Source organism: Leuciscus leuciscus (genome assembly GCF_965113295.1).
Source record: "Leuciscus leuciscus genome assembly, chromosome: 3".
In the NCBI taxonomy this organism is placed as follows: domain Eukaryota; kingdom Metazoa; phylum Chordata; class Actinopteri; order Cypriniformes; family Leuciscidae; genus Leuciscus; species Leuciscus leuciscus.
Genome location: NC_138727.1, coordinates 47599959 through 47623372, shown reverse-complemented (window position 1 = coordinate 47623372; position 23414 = coordinate 47599959). Strand labels below are relative to the sequence as shown.

Sequence of the window (23414 nt, the reverse complement as noted above, 5' to 3'; positions counted from 1 at the left end):
TAACTACTAAAAATATTCATATGTATTAATGATATAATACATGCCTGAAGAACAAAATGTATGACCAATGCTTTAAAAAAAAAAAACTGTATGTGAACAAATGCAATATATAGTGGGGTCCAAAGGTCTGACCACTTTAAACATGTTTTTTTTTTTTTTTTTTTTTTAGAAAAGGTTTTAGATTTCTAAAAAATTCACACACACACACACACACACACACACAATATCGACACTATTTCTAGGTCACTTATCAAACAAGTACATTTATTTATTTGATTAGTGACCTAGAAATACTAGTGTCGAAATTTTTGTGCATTTTTTCGAAAAATGTATTTCTATTTAAATACTGAAAAAGGCTCTCTGAAGCTCAAGATGCTCTTTGGAAAATCTAAAGTCACGCTTGAGCTTCAGTGCCGCCTTCATTAAAGCGCATGAGACACAAACCAAATACAGCGACAATCTGAAATCCATCATCATTTTTCCAATCCAACTTTTTACAATATGGAAAAAATGTCATTTTCACAAGCAGTCTGAGACTTGGACCCCGAGCACTGTACGCCTTGCTGCATTACACAAGAGACAGCGCAGTGCTTTTGTACTTCTGCTGCTCCGCACCAAGAGAAACGCTATTCTGAGCATCAAGGGAGACAGAAAGAGAGACAGAGAGCAAACAACCAGCCAGAGACAGACAAACAGAACAAACAACATGAAGCAAAGGCCAGTGTCTACACCGTAACATGACCAATATGCCAATTAAAGGGAAACAACAATCAATATTAATACCAATGTATGAAGGAATTCCACATTGCGGTGTGCAGGGAATCGCAAACACAACATTATCAATTATGATGACTAAGCAGATGTCGAAACACACACCGATTCTGCCCCAAAACACACCAAAATTTCTTAATGTGTACTAGCATAACGGCCAAGAGACCTATGAGGGCGCTTTTCATAGGCAGCAACTAAGCAAACAGCCCTCCAATTTGGCCAAAACAAGCTATATTTTGAGGTAGCCGTGTGGTAGAGCTTTAAAACGAGTTTTGGAGCAAATCCAGTGTGTCCGTGTCCACAGGAAAGAATAACTGCACTGGAGCAGCTGTTTGAATAGGAAATCGCTTAGTGAACGACAACAAGGCAACAAAACTGTTGGTTTAAAGTCCTGATGGCATGTTGCAGATGCTTCTGGATATGAATGTGTCCTGCCCGCACCATCTGTACTACTTTAGTACCAATTTGTCATTTAATTGGAGCTCAAAAATGATTTACAGTACATTTACAGGAACAACCCCACTGGGAGGAGATCATCATTCATGATTTATTCAAACCTTGTGGGCTTTGAACTTACAATCGTTTAGGTTGCATGACCATCTATAACCGTTATACCACACAACGTCTCTTTCTCCACAACACACTACACAGTTTTCATATTTACCCCCTTTAACAGCCCTTACCTTCATCAAAATTATCAAAACTCGGATAATATAGGGATGGATGCTATAGCTAAAATATTTTATATTAATATAATCAGTCATTTTTGCTGGAACTTTAACAAAACAATGATTCATATCTTAAATACATATGTTAAATATCTATTTTTGTATGAAATTACACTGAATTAAATGACAAACGACCTTTGGTACTTCAATGGTACTTCATCCCATTCAATTATTATTCTGAACTTTATGGATGAGGATCAGAAATAAAATTATTTAAAACAAATCGGTGAGTCCACAAAAACAGCTTCAAGTCACTCGAGTTAGCAACAAAATCCTCAAAACAGTCAAACTAATATCTTAAATCTGATAGTTCTAAGTCTAAATTCAAAGACTTAAATTCGAAGTCTTTATTGTACAGTTTTTATGCTGTAAAATAACCTGATGTGCAACGGTTCTCTGCAATAGCTAAACTCTCTACGTCTTAACCAGTTTGGGAAACATCCTACTCCGTATTTAGCATAAACAAATCTACCACCCACCCAGTCCTACCGTACAATGAAAACTCAAGCTGTGCATTCATTGGACAGTCAGACTGAGATGTGTGGCAACTAAATATGTGCCAAATACAGGAGCAGATGGCCTGTTTTCTGCTGGAGTCTCAGCACTGTTTGATCAGCTGTGACATCATCTACCTCCAGAGAGTTCGTCGCATGAGCACGAAACACAACGAATGAAGTTTCCCCATAAAACGACAGCACAGCCTGAATGAAGTGAATGATAAAGCAATGCGACTCACCTCAGGCTGAGAGAAAGCTGCTGGTCTTTGAACTGGAGGAGATCGGCCACCGAGAAGCTGCTACTTCCCAAGAAGTTGCTCTAAAGAGGAAACACAGAAGAATCTGGTCATGAAACCATGTACAGATGATCTGTTGAACAAGTGCGGTTATACACACTTCTGGAGAGTTTCTTAGTGTACATACACTGTTCATTAATGTTTAAAGACGTACTACAACCATCAGTGTTACAGTTGATTTTTCGCAAACAGGATCGAATTTTAAATGTAATGTAGCAGAATTAAAACGAATTGAAATTCAAATTCATAGATGGATGGATGGATGGATGGTTGAACTGGAGGAGTGTTTCTCTCAGATACAGCAGCTTAAGCACAACTGCTCTGTCAAACAACATAAAGACAAAACAGAGACATAAATGTTGTCTGGAAGCGTTCATCACTCTGGGTTTGCTTTTTCCACTGAGAGAGATCTGTTCATACCAAGGACATGCAGCCCTCTATGCTGCTTTAATTAGTAATTACAACACACACACGCACACACACACATACACACGCACGCGTACACGCACACACAGGAATCCCTCGACGTTTCTCAACAATTAATTACCGTTCCACGTTCTTCACTGGAAAGGCTCAAACAGGGCCAAACAGACCCTGTTAAGTTGACAAGACAAACCAAATGAGAACCAAATTCAATATTAATAACGTCTCGGTTACGAATGTACAAGGGAACGGAGACGTGACAGACTGAAAGGTTGACTGATTATGTTGTAGTCGATGTAGCTATGCTTGTTCGTGTCATATACAGTTTATTACATATTATAAGTTAGAGCTGGAATCGCGACACTCTATATACGTGTAACGGCCACCCAACCTGTGACTTGCACAAACACATTTTGGTACACTTGGAAATGTTGCCTTGTGAAAGCGAATCAAACGCAACATTCAAAACATTTCAAGGGTGTGTTCACACTTGTAGTTCGGTTCGCTTGGCTGGTTTGGTCCGGACCAAAAAAGAAAATTAGCGTTCACGTTGGCATTTTAACACCGAACCTAAAGATGCCGGACCTAAAGTCATAGGGATTAGTTCACAACCTGATTAGTCGGGTTTATTACGTATATTTCGCAACAGAACTTACCGAACATCTAAAACAATGCTGTGTTCTGGGATAAATGCGCTCGCTGTATGTGCGTAGCTTCATATGATGGTATTTTGACCAGCTGATAACTCTTGAATAGCTTATAAAATGTGTAAAGGAGTTAAAACAGCAGCAGGAATCCCTCCGTCACACACACAGATCTGCTGTGAGAAGATGCGGTTCTGACACCTGTACCGAACTGTGATGAGCAACATCACGACTATGATAAGAAAAAACAGGAACGCTTGAGGATTCTGTCCTTTTTAGGGTCGCATCTTGTGACATCACATCACGTCCTGTTTTTGGCTTGTTTACATGTCTTTGGTCGATGTTGTGTTCATATTTCAGTCGAACCGCACCAGAGTTGGTTTGGAGGCGGATTGAGACTCATCTTTTCAGCGTCTCGCTCCACTTGTTTGGTGCAACAGAGTTCAGACAGCAGCTTTCACACTTATTCAAATGAACCGCACTAACAGAGAAATTGCACAAGTTCATTTTAACATGCTAAGTGTGAACACACCCAATCCCGTGTCAGAACAAAGCAAACGGGTTGTGCACTCTTATTGGTAGCTGAAAGCATCATTACATTTTCTTTGTTTTGAAACCCTAGTTGTGTCTGTGTTTCAAACAACATTCCTCTACTGTTCCTCACCTCCACAAATCCAACTCGCTTTAAAATCATTGGAAAGCAAACATGAGCGGCACTAAATGTTCCCGCCGTTTTCCCTTTTTAAATAAAGATTGACTCAAAACAGCACGCATATGGCGTTCACCAAGACATAAGTGTTGTCACAGATCAAGACGGGATCTCACGGTTGTGCATGACACGATGAAATACGCGGGAATACTGTGAACAGCTTCGCTCTGACAGCGATGCGGGATAATTGGGAACAAGAGTGTTTATTCCTGAGCAGGAATTGGTTTAGCATCATCATCGCTTTAATTCGGCTAAATAAGAAGGTCGCCAGCCACTCGATGTGAGGTTAAAACAGACTGGATAGTAATTTATTGATGTTTTACATGTGCTGAAAAGGTTACGGGCCAATTCACAGCATCGACAAAGGCTTGAATGAAAGAGCTGGATGTGAGTCGAGATAATAGCTAAATACTCTACATGTACCCTGAATAACATTCAGTGTACAAATACTCCTCTAGCTTGTCTTGATCTACGTCTCTTTTGAAACCTGACAAAATGGCAGTGCTGGAGGAACAATCTCAGGCATCATTACTCCACAAAACATGCTGAACATTATGCTAAGTGTGAGAGAGAGATCAGTCGTGCAACTCGGGAAAACTCTGTCCACGCAGCAGAATCATTTTCAGAGAGCCAAGAGATTCATCACTGAGGCTAGTTATCTACATAACTACGGCAATAAGTGCATAGGCAAAATTCATGCATGTAAACACATACACTGGTTATTCAAAGGGCTGTGCCATGATTAATCGCATCCCAAATAAAATCCCATAATTTATGTGTGCCCAAACCATAACTCTATAGTAAGTAGTTCATTAATATTACCCAGACAGCAATATAGTGTCGGCCCAGATCCGGCCCACATCTGGTACACGTCTGGATTCCAGATGTGGGCCGGATCTGGGCCGAAACTGTCTGGGTACTCAGTACTTATTTGAGTAAGTACAATGTAACTACGTCACCTTAAACTAAAGTGTAACCAAAGTTTGTCTTTATGCAGTAAATATGTCCTCAGACTAGGGCTGTACTCAACCAAAGAAAATCTTGGTCGACTGAAGTCCTGAAATTTTCGACTAAAAATCGACTAAAATCGACTAAAAATGACGTTAGAAAAAAAAAACGTTAAATTAATTAGATGTGCACTGTGCGCAGTACTTGGTAGCCTTGTTGTCCGCCTAAATGAATTATAAATAAACAAACAACTAGTAGGCTATTTGCAGTATATTAAATCGTTTTTGACCTAATTATTTTGCACTGAAATGAGTCTGACACTCGAGTCTGTCGGCTCTGACAGCGCTGCATCACCTGCGCAATATCATAGCTTATGATTTCCGAAAATAGTACTATGTTGTCAACTAGTGATATCATCACAAGAACTGTTGAGGAATATACAACATAATTTAGACAATTATTTTTGTCATATGTTATAATAATAAGTTATTATTAGTCAGACACTATCATTTCACCGTGCATGTCCTCGCACCGAGCGAGGCTGATGAGCTTAACGTTAGCTTCGCAGCTGAGACACGAATAGACTATTAACTTAAAGCTTTTACTCTTAATAAACACAAAAGGCACGTCCACTTTAATAAAAAAATTATATTTATTAAACAAACCAGATCAAGAGCAGAAACGAAATAAAGTGCATAACTGAAAAATAAAGCATCCTAGGCTCAAAACTAACAACCAACAGCACAGTGCAATTGCGCATTAGGCTCCAAATAAAAAATAAAAAAGATAGGTTATCACACTAAAACATTGAAATATGCAAATTCTGATATGTTCATAGCTTACTCAAAACAGACAGGGCAAGCTAACGCAGACAAGTGAGCTTACCACTTTTACAGTAGATGATATGTCATGTTTGTCGTCAAGCTGTGGAAAACTGTTGCTTGCAAACTTTGCATTCAACCTTTTTCCTGTTATCAATTTTAACAAAATGCTGCCACACTGTCGATTTCTTTGTTGTTGACATGTTAGAAGAGGACTGACTATTAAACGCTCTCACAATTAAATAAATAATATTCAGCATCAAACCTACTACGTTCGACGCTCTCTCTTGGGTTGGACTAATCCAAAAAAGGTGAAAACAAGGGGGGTGTTTTGAAGACAGACTGTTACAGTGAAACAAGGGTATTCTGAAAACACCCCCATTAGCAGTTAGTGCTTTCCACCTGATGAAATGAGCGCGCCTCAGCGCGGCAAAACTGATGAAATAAACGCGGCAGAAAATCGACCAATCAGAATTTTGGTCGAACCAGAACGTATCGACCAACTAATCGACTAGTCGACTAGGACAGTACAGCCCTACCTCAGACTCAATGCAAAAGGCCTTAAATACATATTAGTGATATTTATTCTAGATACAGATGCATTAATGATATGACAACATGCCAATACATAGCAAAATGTAAGTATTAATTTATTACTAGTACATTTAAGAAATAATAACCTCAGCAATCTGTTTTGGCATTTTGCATAACCTCTCATTTTATAAGATCTCTTGCATTATTTTGCTGTAAGTACAGTATGGTTTACATCTCTACCATCAAAATGGCAGGAAATAATTGCACTTTCATTTTACTCCATTGCGAACAGTATTTTGGTGGCATTTTTGGCCACAATGTTCATGCCTTTCTACCTTATATACATGTATTACTCAACAGTTCCTGAAAAACTTGAACAAAACTGAAAACCATGCAGTATGTGATCAGGGATTCTCAACATGAATCAAACCTCAAAATTAGGCCTTTAGCAAGCATTCATTTCACTGCTATGGCCATATCTGTAACACACAGAGACAGACAGGTGTTTAGGGAAGTGCTTCGGTGGTTATTAGTTTCTATTTAGTGTTTCTAGAGCGAATAATAAAACCCAAACTGACATTTTACCCCAGATGGCCTTTAGCCCTGTTGTACTTTATAAACACTTCACCTTGCTTTTCTTCTCCCTAACACGCTTGCATGCAGACACACTCACAACAGTGTGAAATCTTGATAACAAACCACCTGCAGCGTAATGGTTTTTGTCATGCTGCATTGTTTTCTTTCTTTCTTCCTTCTTTCCGTGCCGAAGCTCTCGAGGCGACTCATGAAGGACCAGACATCACCGCACAAATAGTCTCAGTCTCAGGATGAGTCACACGCGAGAGCGTTTTTATCTCGTGTACTTTTCCAACAGTTGGTGGAGGAATTTTTTTGCTTTTAAAGGGCATCCTTTGCACTGACCCTTTTCTACGCGAACACTTCCTTCCTCAGCGCTTTTACTCTAATAGATCGGTTTCTCGGGTGCGTTGCAAGATAACAACCACACACACCCACACACACACACACACACACACCCACACACACACACATACACACAAAAAACCACCCATGAAAACAAAATGCATAAGCATAAACCAAATACATTGACAAAACAAGCTATTTATACTATAAAAATAAATAAATAATCGATGTAACAAACATACAGCACATAAATGCGCATGGACGCGCGCGCGCGCACACACACACACACACACACACACACACACACACACACACACACACACACACACACACACACACACACACACACACACACACACACACACACACACACAGAGAGAAACAGTGGAGATGCATTCCCTCAGCAGTTTATAGACAGAGTAAGAGAATCTACTCATCATTCAAGCTCACGAACAAAACTTGAGTATTTCCTGAAGGAAAAAGCAACACGATCAAGGCAGCAAAAGATGTTACAGTTTAAAGAGAGTGTAAGTTAGTCTTTGATTCGGTGAATGAAATGCTGCATCAGAGGCGCTTTGTCACGTCACGCAGCACAGACACATCTTCACACGAGAAACACCACATGCGATGATGTACAGTTACATATATGCAAGGAAGACCAATCATGGTGCATGTAGATATCACAGTGACAGTTGCTGTTGGACACATTTTTAACATTCTATCAATGTAAGTCAACAGAAAATGTTCAAAATGTAATCTCAAATAAATCAATAAAAGTTTAAATTTACAAAAATACTTGAGAGACGATTTTGTATCGACCAACATATCGTTCAGAACACTTAATCAACCAATATTGAGCCAGAATGTCAGTTCTAGTGATAATTAACCATGTTAATTTACCTTATAATTAACAATTGTCAAGAGATAAACTACTTCAGTTTAACATTTTTAGATATATAATCTTAATTTGAATAAATACTTAAGAAAAGTAAACATTGTGTTAAAAAATATTGGCACCAAATAATCCATATCGGTCTGAAGCAAATCGGGTTGACCGCTCATGCTTAGCAAAGCCAACACTGAAATTACTGTCAAAATACATTTTAAATGGAGAGCATCAAACAGTTCAAACAGAATTAAATCTAGCCGTTTAATACCAAGTGTTGAACAAACCCTCGCCAGAAGAATGTCTGAGGAAAATCAACATTGTGCTGCTTTGCAAGAACAAACAGATTAGCCAGAGAAAACAGAAAAAGCGAAATGAGAGGCTTCCTGACACACATAATGAGTTATGATCACTGGCTGCTGTCACTTTCTCTCTGTTGGAGGCTTAAAAACAAACTTGATCTTGCCCTCGCCTCGTCACCGGAGGAAGTGTGCATGCAACACAAACACCCGCTTACCTTGCTCTCTAAATGAAGACACACCACAGACTTCTGCTGTTTATATCAAACTAATCATGACTCCAGACTAACCCAGCCACCTCAAAGAAACTTTCAGCCTGTTAGGATGCAAAAACCGTTATGCACTTTATTTAAAAATCATTTGGCAACATCCCCAAAAGGGAGATTTGCCACATTTAGCTCACGTCTAAGGACAATTTTGTCCCCAAACTATAACAAACACACATATGGCTCATCATAGACGACACGTCTCTCACTCCAAATCCCCAAACATGTCAGTCCGGCACCAACCAGTCCATCCCACCTGTGAGTTGGGGTCATTTTGCTTTGGGTGACATCTCATGCGTGTCCATACCTGCACAAACACACTTAAACACAGCACCCTGAGAGCAGACTCACTTGTTAAGAGTAGTGCTGGTCCTCAGAGGAAGTGTCCTAGCGAAGCTGTCGCGGGGCAGGACCGCCTCACAGGGCTTCTGCGCGACACCACATCTCCTCCTGATAAACTGTGCACTGGTACATTTGCAGCCTCCTTCACGTCTACGCATAGCAGCCGGAGCGAGCAAACACACACGCACACACACGCGCACGCATGCAGAGCAGCGACACGACCCGACTGACTGAATCAACCACTGCAGTTCTGAGCCGACGCCAGAAACACTGAGACAGACAGAGAGAGAGAGAGAGAGAGAGAGAGAGAGAGAGAGAGAGAGAGAGAAGAGAGAGAGAGAGAGAAAGGGGGAGGGAGTAAGACTGGGGAGGCGTGTAACACTGAGAGATTAAGGAAGGAAGAGAGAGAGAGAGAGAGAGAGAGAGAGAGGGAGCAAAACTAGGTGAGACAGAAAGAAACCTCACACGGGTTGAACAGTAACAGGGGTCAGTGACTCAACAGCTACTTGAATTTACACACACAAACAGACGCTGATTGTGTGGTAACGTGTGTGTGTGTGAGAGAGAGAGACGTATGGTTCATATATGGTTGATATTTGAGTGCGTTTGCTCTGCAGTCGGAGGAATTAGTTTTACAGGCTTTACAGGCTTACAGCTAATCCACAAACACGCACATGCATCAGAGCTATATTTTCTGAGAAAAAGCAGGCTGTATCTCTTCAAATATATATATATTTTGTATTGTATGAAAAAATATTTGATACAAACCAGACATTACAGAACATTAGATTAAATACCATATAAACCATATTTTCTCTGAAGTAAAAGGTGTTTGCAAAAGCTCCGACTGTGCTGTTTCTGCAGATCTGCGGCTCTATAGACCAATTTCCCCCTGAAAATTCTCAGAAGTCGATATAGTTGGGCAAATTTCTATTGTGCTGAAGAGGAAACTCCACTGAATATCATTTTTGTGTTTCCTTTTTCTCCAATAGCAAAATAAAAAAATATCGATGGCATTACTATGACTTTACAAAAGAGAAAAAAAAATAGTGAGAGATTGATTACATTGGTCAGAAAAGAGAAAGAGGTCAAATTTTCAGTAACTCTTTTAGCCTTTATATTAGAAACACTCACACATTGAAACGGTTCGATAAAGGATTGGGTCATTAGCCTACTCTGTTCTGATTGGTCAGAAGGCCCAGTCTGTTGTGATTGGTCTACTCTGCTCTGATTGGTCAGATGACCCAGTCTATTGTGATTGGTCTACTCTACTCTGATTGGTCAGATGACCCAGTCTAATTGTGATTGGTCTACTCTGCTCTGATTGGTCAGATGACCCAGTCTATTGTGATTGGTCTACTCTGCTCTGATTGGTCAGATGACCCAGTCTATTGTGATTGGTCTACTCTGCTCTGATTGGTCAGATGACCCAGTCTGTTGGGATTGGTTGATTAAATTGATTAAATAGTACTTATACACCTTGGTTGTCAATTAAGACAAAAAAAAATATTATTAATGTTACAGAGGCAAATTTAGTGGGAAAAAAAAACAGTGTAGGGTCACATGAGAGAGCGTGGAGATTGGCTGATTACCCTGTCAATGCCATTATTCAGCCCGCAAATTGGTATAAATGGGTCAAACTAGTGAAAATGGATGGACTAATTACAGAGTAAACAACTTAACCACTCAGGCATCACCACATTTGGTCACGTTTGAATCGTGATGACCTTGAAATGATGATCAGCTCTTTTTTTTTTAGCTAAATCTGCACCTCCTTTTTTATGGTAGCTTCAGTGTTTACAGATAATTTGATGACTAATGGTCTGAAAAGAAGTTGAGAATGTAAAAGCAAAACAAACTGTGATTGGCCACAATATATGTCAATCTCTTCAGTTCTAAGCAGGCGGGTCTTAACCAATATAAGCTGCTTATTCAGGCATATGACGATCAAAAGTCTAGCAGGGTAAAACTGTTACATAACCTCTCAGTGGAACTGTATGACGACAAATTTACATTACATTATTAAATAATAACTTCTTAATTCCTGAGCTAAGCAGTCACTTCAACAGCACTGGCCTTTGAGTCTTTGAGTCTACTAATACTCTAATGAGAGTTATTTGACATGTAGTTGCAAAGTTGCTTATAGTTGACCATCGAAATAAAGTGCAATAAACATCACTATAGGCCTAGAATTTCAATATCTTAGGCATGTTTGTTTAAGATGAATCTGATAAGATAAGTCTGCTTTTTCTTTTACTCTAAACAACCTTTAAACTGAAAGCAACTTCTAAAAGACACACACAGAGTCATAATGACAAAACACAGGTCATACTGCACTGATAAAGAAGTTCAAAGAGCACACTTCAGATGCTGTAGGAATTTATACATACACATCTGTTTACTACCAAATATCCATATCCTGAGGTGAATACGAGCGATTGAGACTGAACTTCCCCTCATGACCTGATGTAATTCCTACTGAACATGACACATGGACAGAAGCAGTCATGAGCTCTTATAGGCTAATGTTGTCTAGACTAACGTCTTGACAATTAAGCAACAGTGGGATCATGTGAGTATGTGTACTTTCTATTAAAGGTTTATTAATAAAAGTATACATGCAAGTCTACAACTCAGTCAAATCAACAGAGAAACACAGCTGGCATACACCTTCACTCACAAGAATTATGGCTAATATACAAGACTGCAACAAAATGGTGCATCAGAAGTAACGTGTCTCAAACACATGGAGAGTGACCTACCAGCTTGAACTTCAGACCCAGTAATGCTTCTTAACTTCCATAAACAGCAACAGGCCTTTGAATCAAAGAATCATACAGTAAACTTATCCTTGATCAGACTTACTCCATGTGCTGAAACACAACTGAGTGAACAACTCTTCACACAAGAAAACACAGAGTCATTCCACAACATGCCCATTCTCGCCTCAAACCTCCACGTGACCATTGTTACAACTCCCAGTGATGAACAAGTCAGAATTGGCTCCCTTTTAGTTCATGAACTGGAAGAGGAATTTACCTAATTGCAATTCAATGGAATTTTATTATCTTATGACTGTACATTATCCTACTTCTTACCAAATAAATAAATAAATGGACAATATTGATTTGAGTTGAAACTATTCTATTAAGCTAGAAGAAAGAGACAGCAGAGTGATACGTGAGACATGAAACCAGCACAGCTATGTCGAAAATCAGTCAATTAGGGAGTTTAACGGCATTTTACAAAATACTTAGCAGAATGACACGACTGACCAATCAGAATGGAGTATTCCAGAGTCATAAAGATGTAGAAATCTGAACGTGCCTGGATTACTTTTCCATTCGGCTCCAAGTCTCACTCCAGTGTCAGATCTCGAAGGGTCCCGGTGATCCCACAGAGCTAATCAAACTGAACTTTGAGTCGCCTCTGGCCTCAGGTGTGGAGAGCCAATCAGAACGCTTCCCTCTGAGGGATTTCAACCACAGTTTCAATTCAGCTGGGGGAGTTACAGAAAGGAAAACTGATACAGGGCTTGACACTACCACCCGGCAACCCAAATATACTGAAATATCTGAAACGCTTCCAATACTCATTTTCCACAGAATAGACACACGCTCTCTCTCATCTCTCCGACAGCGAGTGACACACAAACCCGCCTCTCCTCACTCACTCGTTTCATTTGCTCCGGATGAATATTGTTGCTGTTGAAAGACTTGAATTCCGGTGTGGGATTGCGTGTATTGCACATCATTTTACTCATTCCAGCAGATTTTGAGCTCAAAGCCGAAGTGCGTTACATAAAGCCGGCTATCAGTACTAAATCGCTTTTTATTGCACTTAAACAGTCAAATACACACAAAATAATGTCAAAACGCCGGTCTTGGTGAGTATTCACGTAAACACAGTAATTTATGTTTTAAGTGAGCATAAAAAGTTGAGAATGAAAACACTTTTGTAACAGTATAATGGAGCCGTGCATCAGGTCTTAAAGTGACAACAGCCTAATATTCCTGCTGCCAAATTATGAGATCATTTAAAAAAATATCTATATGGCAGTTTTTTCCAATGCCAAGGTCTCGATGTCAAAATTGTGGCCAGTGAAAATGCTGAGTGGCTAATAATTTTGGAAAACCACTAGCCATAGGGTTGCATATATATATATATATATTGCACTTCTATTGCACTTCACTTCATTAATTTATTATATTTGCACACATTAATTACTACATGTATGTAGTATTCAACCAATACAGTGTTAATATAACTGTTCTTCTTTACAACCGGAAATCTTAGTTCTATCTTTATTCGATCTTTGTTTTATCTGCAGTTTATATAGTTATATTGCACAGAGGTATAGAATTCATTACATCACTTCTAAGAGCAAGATGATTACATTTGCTCAAAGAAATAATCATCAGACAATTAGGGGCCATGTGGTTTAGAGGTCAAAGGTTAGAGTGGTTGAGGGTTCTTATCTCACATAAGTATGTGTGTCACAGAATCAGATAGTTTTGTTTCACAAGAGCAGCTTGTTTTCCTGTCGCTTTGAAGCATGCAGGTGGGTGGCTCGGCAGATAAAAATGACAATGACACAAAGACGCACAAGCTTGATCATCTCAGAGAGATCACAAACAGCACAGAGTAAAGATTCACAAAACTACACTCGATGAGAAATAACATCTGGCTGCCCAACATCAACAGAGTGGCTTCTGGCTGTAGTAACTCTGTGATACGCTTTGACTTTGAAGACTTTAAGCACAAGGTCATTTTAGAGTTACTCAAACGTGCAGTCAATACACTTGAATTAATGCACCTCAAATAACCCATGGCAACAGTGGGGGCAAAAAAAAAATGCTTTTGATGCTGGTCAGGAAAGAACCGTTATACACATACACACACACACACACACACACACACACACACACACACACACACACACACACACACACACACAACGCCTCTGGTTGAAACTATCATGCTGTCTCTTTGACATACAGGAAGTCCAATTAAGGAAGTGCTTTGAGTCTCTGGCTCTGTTCTAAAATCTAGTGAGCTGCCTATATAGGCAACATGACTGAAATGGATCATACATTACACGATGTAACTACAGAAGAGTCAAGTTTTAAATAGGAAAAATATTGAAACTCTTTGGTCATTTTTTAGAGAGAGATGCTAATGGTCCTGTCCGATTCAATGATCTATGCTAAGCTATGCTAAAAGTGGTACCGCCAGACCCGGAGATCGGCTGAATGGATTCGAAAACGGTAAAACTCAACTGTTTAACTCTGGGGGAGATGTAAAATGAGCCTATTTCCAAAAAAAGTGGAGTATCCCTTTAAGCCATTCAAGCAAAAGACGCTGTGAAAGAAAGTTTCATTTGGCACTCGCGCGCTGTGATAGATCGTTTACACAAGTACTCGCAAAATTATGTCAAAATGCCCATTATGACGTGTAATCACGTAAACGCAGTCGATTATGTCTTAAGTGAACGAAAATATCGGGCCCGTGTCAATATAACGGATTCGTTATACATTGGGTAAAAGAGTCTAAAAGTATTTACAAATCAACATTTCTCACTTTGACTGCATGGATTTTTTAATGAGCTTGTTAAATTATGCTGCCTACCTTCTGAAACAGCCTTTGCTTTATGATTTAAAAAGCTGCCTACATAAGCACTAGACTTTACACCCACAATGAGCCTTAGCATTAACTACAAAGATGCCAATTCTGTCCTAATTAGTACATCAAATCAACTAATCGTGTCTGTACAGTGCTTATGGCAACATGTGACCACAAAAAAATAAATAATAATAATGCTGTCAACACATGCATATGCCAAGCATTGAATATTGGTATATTATTAGTGTTGTCACACATGGTCAGACCAGTTGTTTTGACACCTGGTGTGTTTAAAACATTTGATGGAGAAAATCCAAAAAAAATCCAAAAAAATTTTTTTTTTAAATACCTGAACCAGTGCAAGGACCGAATTGTTTATTTTATTTAAATAAATAAATAAATATTATATATATATATATATATATATATATATAAAATGTAATTATATTACATTTAATTTAATTAAATTTTTATTATTTTTATTTTTTATTATTATTATTATTATAATTTTTTTTATGTCCTTGCACTGGTTCAGGTATATATTATATAAACCGAATTAGATCAGAGATTATGGTAAGTGCTGGCAAGTGTAAAACGCATCAGGTGGAGCTTGAACAATCTCTCTGAGGCTGAGGCTGTTTGAGCGCTGGAATAACCCCTACTACTTCAGAAGAAAGCTGCCATGAGCCGACCTCCATGGATATATTACAGTTACAGTAAGCCAGTTTTACATTGAGAGATTAGAGTTAGCCCAGCACTGAACTCACCCTTGACCCACTAATACAAACCAGGTGACAGAATATGAATCAGTTATGAGCGGGAGGAAGAAGTGAGACCACCTTAATTACATTTCAAAATGAAAAACGCATTACAAAATTGATCTGGACAAATCCCATCTTGTAGAACCTGGAATGGGATTATAAAGGGAAGGGATGACTGGAGCGTCTGAAGAATGAGTTTCTGAAAAGATTTGTGATGTTTGACTAAACCACAGCACCTCCAGAAGGGTCCATCAATACCTGACAGGCGCGCTGGAGTGTTTCACTGCAGGACACACACTGTACGCTGGGCATCAAGTGCCATCAGAGCCATTTGAGTTTTTATTTTAGTTTTATTCATATTTTCAATTAGCTTTTATTTTTGTTTATGTTCATTTTAGTTTAATCATTTCGTTATGTGCTTGTGTCATTTTATTAGTTTTTTATTTTAAAAAAATATTGGCATTTAGGTTTAATTTATTTTTATTTCAGTTTTAGTTTTTCAACTAATTTTTATATTTTATAATATTTCAGCTTATTTCAATTAAGAGAGATGTTTCTAATAGTTTTAGTTAGAAATAAACTATTTGTTGTAACATAAAAAGTAACAAAAACTCAAATTTCAGTCAGCATTCACTCACCCTCACGTGCTTTTGCATTCTGTGGAACACAAAAGAATATAGAATATATTTTAAAGAATGTTTCAAATGTGTTTGTGCAAACAATGAAAGTCAATGTGGTCCAAAACATAACAAATATACTTTTTTATTTTTCATCTTCTTTTGTGTTCCATAGAAGTTTACATTTATTTTATAACATACAGAAAGTAAAACATGCAAGTTTAAAAAATAAATAAATATTTTTTAATGGTAGTTACTGTATATATATATATATGTCTATTTTGGTTAAATCACTATTTCAACATAGCATTTTACAGTTTTTAATGATAACAGCCCCAAATCAATCCATCTGTGGCATATTCGTTAAATATAATGATTGAATAAATGCCAGTATATCAAAATCAAAAAGATAACATTATGTATTTTATGGTTACATTCTATTCATTATTAGACATTTTAATGGAAATAAATAAATAAAACCTTATACTTTTACTTCCTTGCACTAACATCTTAATTCTAAACATCTAAATTACAAGAGAAACAACTAGCTTGCAGCATAATGCCATAATCATAATTCATAATCTTAATCAAATTCAACATGTAGTGTTTTATTATTTAAAATTAGCAGAACGACCCAAAATCAATCCAGCTGTGGCCTATTTGTTAAATATTTTGATTGAATAATGGCAATAATATAGAAGACATCATATATTTCATGGTTACATTATATGGAGCATTGGACATTTTAATGGAAATTTTACTTAATAAATAAACAGAATCATGCACTTTTACTTCCTTGCACAAACAAGTACATTTGCTGCAGTATATACAATAACAATCGGCTCGCTGCACAATGATTATGATGGAACTCCATCATGCTTCGAGTTGTTCCCGAATGCCACATCGGTATTATCTTACCCACAAGCCTTGTCATGGCGCCTCGGCACTTTTATAACTGTGACAGTCTTCACGCGGCGGTAAAACAGCAGATGCTCACTAACTCCCGTCTGCACGTAAAATTCAGCAGCTGCTTTCTTTTATTTGACTGCTTCATTTGCCTAACAACCAGTCAGCCAAGTTTGCTCACGTTCTGGCGCTTTGCCACTTTCCTCCGCTATAAAATCAAGAAGCAGACATCCAAATCACTATTAATATTCGGCGCTGTATAAAACCCTGTGACCGTTTACAATGGCACTGTATTAACAACCTAATTCATCACTCTTCACCTCCACACCTTCATGGAGACGCTGTTTACTGGCCGCTCAGTCATTACTGCTCAGAGGGGAAGCTTTTATACAAGGAAAAGCTCAGCCAAAGAAAACTCACACCAAAACCAAACAACAGCTCATAGTGACCACATCTGTCAAGCCCCAAAAAAGGGCAAAAAACACCATAAAAGTACTTTATACCAGGGATTTTAAAACTATAGAGTGCATTAGTGCCTGCCCCTTTTTTTTCAGCGCCATTGGTTCTGGAGGTTTTTTTCTATTCAATTTTCCCATAGGGATTTCAAAAAAGTCTCCGTTAATAAGGGTTACAAGCCATGAACCAAGCTAATCAGCTACGAGGTGAATCACAACACTGCAAACTTTGATTTAAAACACACACAACATTTTTTTTCCCCAACTCTCTGATTGGTGTAATTGTCTGTACAGCATCATGGGTAATGTAGTTTTTCACCAAGAATTCCACTGTTAAACATGATTATTTAAAAAACTATGCTGAAATAATGCGGGCTGACGTCTTCAGCAGAAGCAAATACCATCGATTAACAACTCTGCAGCTCACGGAAGGTCTGTATTTAAAGGTTTATAAGTTATCATTAAAAATATATTTCCCTATGGAGAAATTCAATAGAGTTTTTACTTCCTCAACCAGACTTTTGCACTCTTTAGAGAGCCTGTGAAAGAAAAAGAAAAAGTACATACTCTACTAAATGTATTTTTAGTGCCCTTAATGTTAACATCAAAATATGTCTATTTAAATTTTTCATTTAATATTTTTTACATTGGTTATTAAATATTAAAATTAAATAATTCATGCAAATCAGTAAATAATGACAGCGAAATGTTTTTAAAGGTAGAAAATCTTCAGGAAACCCAGTCAAGTTAAAGGCATGAACAATTAAGACGAAATTTACCGGAAGCCCAGGCTCTTCTTCATCTTAGACCGTCAGAGAAATATGATGGAATATGAAACAATTCCACGCGTACGAACACGAGTACATGCAGCGCTCGCGACCAGCGGCCGCCGTGCCATTTTCCTCTGCCAGAATCCTTTGAATGACAGAGCATTAACATAAAATTAGCATAAACAAATGAGCGTAATGCGACGGCCACGGAATTACCCTGGCAGACGGGAATGAGAAATGCGTGCTCATAAAGCATTCCCTTTCAGATGAGTTCGGATGTTTCAAGGACTGTTTTGAAACGACGCCATGATTGTCGCCGAACAAAACACTAATCAACTTGGTGTGTGGCCCGGGACATCTTAATGATCTCTCTGTCTGTCTATCTGTCTCACACATACACACACACACACACACACACTGACCGAAGCGTGCAGGAAATACAAACACCACTTGTCAACTCTAAGTCCTGGTCTTTTATATTAAAGCCCTTCGCTCCTCTTTCCAGCCTTAAATTAGGAATAACTGGAGAAGGCCTGAGCGCAGGGGTGGTGAAGAGGGAGAGGTGGCTTTTCATTTAGATTGACAGGGCGGCGTTATCAGCGTGAAGCACCTGTGCGGGGTCAGTGCCGAAAACCGGAGCGCAACCAAAGCCGATCCCGGCAGTCGTCGCTGCTGTAATTGCTTCCATTGACCCTCCTCTGATCGGCTTGGGAATCTCTGACAGGCCGGTCAGATGTTACTGATCTCTGCAAGTATCACATGCAGATGTGCTCCCGTTCAAACAGATGCTCCTAATAATAATAATAACAGTAAATAAAATGATAAAACAAAACTAAAACCCACCATCAAAAGCTAGTTCATTTAAGACCTCATGAAATGTAAACAGTTTTTTTTTTATTTTTTTTTTTATATTAGTTAATGCCTGCTAGCTATAAATGTAAAATAATAGTAAATAAAAATTAAATAAAAATATTATATATATATTAAAAAAAACTATGACCCACCAGCAAAATCTAGTGCCTTTAAGACCTCGTGAAATATTACCTGAATTTGTTTAGGAATTAGTTAATGTCTGTTAGCTATAAATGAAAATAAATAAATACAATAAAATAAAATAATTAAAAAAAAAATGGAAAAAAATGGAAAATAAAATAAAATAAAATAAAATAAAACAAAATAAAATAAAATAAAGACCTCATGAAATATAAACAGATTTTTGTTTAAGTCAAGTCAAGTCACCTTAATTTGTATAGCGCTTTTAACAATTTAGATTGTTTCAAAGCAGCTTTACAGAGATAATATGAAATGAAAGTAACAGAGATTGTTTGGCTTTACAGCAGCTCTAGAATAAAGTTATTGTCCAGCTAAAGTTAGTTTTGATTGATTCACTTCCGTTGCAAAGATCATTATTAACTTGGGGGGCGTTAACACGACACCATTCTAACAGAAAACGCTCCGGCCCGCTCATCCGCACAAACAGTGCCTGGTGGCTCGAGAACGCAAACCTTGAAATAGGTTACAAGGTGCAAGCCTTGAAAAATGTTTCGAAAAAAAGGTTATCTCTGCCAAAAGGCTGACGGCGTGCACATGCGTATAACGTGTTTAGTCTATAGGTATGAGCGTTTGAATATATATGTGCGCAGGCGTGTAGTCTTTACAAATTGACCTCAACAAATTACTTGTCTGGCCTTAAAAATGTATAATACAGAAGTATTAGTTATTATTTCTTAAGTATTAGTTATTAGGTATTAATGTCTGTTAGCTTCTACTGTACACATTACATACAATGATTCAAAGCACACAATCTGTTTGCTAACTCAAGAAGAAAAAAAGATTGGTGGTCAAAATGAACAAGCTTACTTTAGCCATCTCTATCTCAATATATATATATACGCCGATGAGCCAAAACTTTATGACTATTATGCCGTTGGTCCTCCGCGTGCTGCCAAAACATCCCACAGATGCTCAACTGGACTGAGATATGGGGAATTTGGAGGCCAGAGCAACACCTTGAACTCTTCATCATGTTCCTCAAACCATTCTTGAACAATGTGTGCAGTGACAGGGTGTTTTATTCTGCGGAAAGAGCCACTTCCACCAGGGAACACCACTGTCATGAAACAATGTCAATGTCACGGGTCAATTCTACGTCTTACGTGCGCTGTGTGTTGTGACACATTCCTCCCATAACCATTACAATTTAGTGTGACTGGTGCCACAGTAGAGCTTCTGCTGGCCTGGACCAGACTAGATAGCCTTTGTTGACATGTGGCCTTGTTAGAAGAGGATATTCGCTTAAACTCTAACTGGTCATAATGTTTTGGCTCATACATTTTTTCCTCAAAAGTGGGACCACCCACAAGTCTGTTGGCTAACTCAAGTACACAAGCACACACTTGTAAAAAAAAGGGAGGCGAAACACACAAGCAGTGCAAATAAAAGATTTCCTGCTGTCTTTTGTAGCACTGGGAGGAAACAGAGCCAGAAAAACACACATTTGTGTGTTGGTTGCACATGATGAGCAGGTGCTGATAGTCGGTTCGCTGCTTGCACACATAAACGGAGAGATGGTTCCCCGCAGAGAATGCTGGGAAGGTCTTCAGGTGCACACCATTAGATTACAGGCCAAAAGCAGACGGGATGCTGGGATATCACAGCGGGAGAGCGGCGTGCTTGTGTTGGCTCTCGCTGGCTGAGGCCACTATCTGTGTGTTGTTTGAAACCGATCCAGGAGCGGCTAGTGTAAACGTGCGGATGTCTCGCTCCAGATCCGCCTTTGTTTCATCTTCATCTCTTTGTACAGCTTTGATCTGCGCTTCTCTCCGGATTAAAGACGCCTCGCCCTGCAGGGAAAGGACGAGAACTGACGTTCCTCTTCATCTGCATGTCGTGACGATATCATTTTCAAATAGGATGATGAAATGAGATGTGATGATGTCAAAGAAATGTATGGATTCTGACAGGTCACGTCTCTGGGGAAGATCAGATGTTTCGTTCATGATGCCGTCTGATTGCTAACGCTCAAAGTGACGTAACCACACCATATGAGGACGTCTTTCTCCATTGACGGCTTTGAAAAAGAGATTTATGTCATCGCTCGACAACAATCACGGGGAGAATTACATGTGAAGTTCATCTAAGTAGATTAACCACTCTGACACTGGAAATCTGCTGAAATGCAAAGGATAATGAAATTGAGAATAATGCAATAAAAAGTTACACATTTAATTTATCCACAGATTTGTCAGCTTGTTCTGCTAATACTTTGGTGTATTTTTCCTTTTCAAGAAGGTCAAGAAATTCTTCAGACTTCTTAAAAAACTTCTATCAAAAAGCAAAAAAATAAATAAATAAAATGAAAATAAATATTCCGCCTTCTAAAAACTTATATCAAATGAATAAATATTTTTTTTTGTATTTCTGTCTAATTTTCCAGTTAAAATAATGCCATAAAAGTTTAATTCATTTAATTACATTTCTTTTGTTTCTTTGCTCTTGTTAGATCTAGAAATTCTTATAGCCTAAAAATTCTATCAAAAAGTTTTAAAAAACAACAACAACAGATAAATAAATAAAATTAAAAAATATTTTCCCAATTAAAATATCAAAAACAAATTTATGACTTGTTTTCAGTGTAAGCAACTTAAAAACAAGTGAAAAAATTGTTATATTCGAGATGTAATATGAAAACAAATCTTATTATCTTATTCTTTTTTGCTTAAAGGAACACGCCGACTTTTTGGGACTTAAGCTTATTCACCGTATCCCCCAGAGTTAGATAAGTCCATACATACCCTTCTCATCTCCGTACGTGCTGTAACTCTGTCTGACACACCCACCGCTAGCCTAGCTTAGCACAAAGACTGGAGGTAAATGGCTCCAGCTAGCATACTGTTCCCAGTAAGTGACAAAATAACGCCAACATTTTCTTATTTACATGTTGTGATTTGTATAGTCACAGCGTGTACAAATAACAAGGTCACATGAGACACAACCATCTTCTAACCGTATACATACTGGGAACTATATTCTCAGAAGGCGAAGCACTGCTACTTCTGCGGAGTGATCTACTCCAACTCTGAGTGACTCTCTGCTCCTCACCACGGGGCTTCTCAGGCTCTGCGAGAATATAGTTCCCAGTATGTATACGGTTAGAAGATGGTTGTGTCTCATGTGACCTTGTTATTTGTACACGCTGTGACTATACAAATCACAACATGTAAATAGGAAAATGTTGCCGTTATTTTGTCACTGATTGGGAGCAGTCGGGCCTTTTTTTTCTTTTTTTTTTTACAGATCGGGCTTTGGTCGGACTCGGGCTCATTTAGCTTCTCTCCTTTCATCGTGCCCATAATATACGTGCAGAGCACAGGCTACTGTATGAAATAGTTATATTGATAATATTATAAATATGCAACGCAATATGCGATCAATGCATTAGGTGACAGTTGACCATGCAGAGCATCAGGGAGAAGTTGGAGCGTGGGGAGTTACTAAAAGTTCCCAATACTTCAGGAAAAGCTGCATTTTGAAAGAGTTTTGATTTGATTACCACAACAAACAATGAGCCTGAAGCCTTCAACAGTGGCCATCTATTCTTCTTCTTCACAACACTCGTGAATAAACAGTGAATGAGCCTATACTCAGTTCAACAGATTTTTATTTATTTATTATATTTTATATTTTTATTATTATTTAACGTTAGCCAGTTGGCGAAGAGTTCTTTGAAACGTTGTTCTTCAGTAAAGTTACTTAACATCAAAAAAAGGTCGGCCGTAAATCTTTATTTACTGCTGGATCACATCTGGCTGTATAATATTCTCTACTGCAATATGTATAATATTCTCTCTAATAGTAAAATTGTACCTAGTAGCGTGTGTGTATGTGTGTGCGTCTAGCAGAGACAGCACGCATCAGAGAGCGCGCGTCAGAGAGAGCTTAAAGTGATATTGATGTTGGTCTCGGGTCGGGTTCGGGCTGGGGCCGGATTAGGGCTTGAACACCACGGGCCAGGTCTCGGTTAGGGCTGGATTTTTTGCCCCGTGCAGGGCTCTAAGCAGTATATGCTAGCTGGAGCCGTTTACCTCCAGTCTTTGTGCTAAGCTAGGCTAGCTGTGGGTGCGTCAGACAGAGTTACAGCACGCACGGAGGTGAAAAGAGTATGGACTTATCTAACTCTGGGGGATACGGAGAATAAG

At 38.5% G+C, this 23414-nt stretch overlaps 1 protein-coding gene and 1 long non-coding RNA gene across 7 annotated transcripts in view; one reads left to right on the top strand and one right to left on the bottom strand.

Moving 5' to 3' along the window:
* The window catches only part of inpp4b (inositol polyphosphate-4-phosphatase type II B), a 175585-nt gene that overhangs the window by 136095 nt on the left and 16076 nt on the right, over positions 1-23414 (bottom strand). For 3 of the 6 annotated variants that reach the window (XM_082164272.1, XM_082164274.1, XM_082164273.1), the window contains exon 3: positions 2236-2315. In XM_082164272.1, coding sequence (XP_082020398.1) covers positions 2236-2315 — 80 coding nt within the window. Of the gene's footprint in view, positions 1-2235; positions 2316-9094; positions 9332-11847; positions 12008-18225; positions 18251-23414 lie in introns of those variants that run through there. The other 3 variants (XM_082164277.1, XM_082164276.1, XM_082164275.1) reach the window with 3 other exon arrangements.
* On the top strand, positions 5093-7410 carry LOC309494852. Its single transcript, XR_014204453.1, has 2 exons — positions 5093-5170; positions 5201-7410. It is a non-coding gene; the product is annotated as an uncharacterized lncRNA (long non-coding RNA).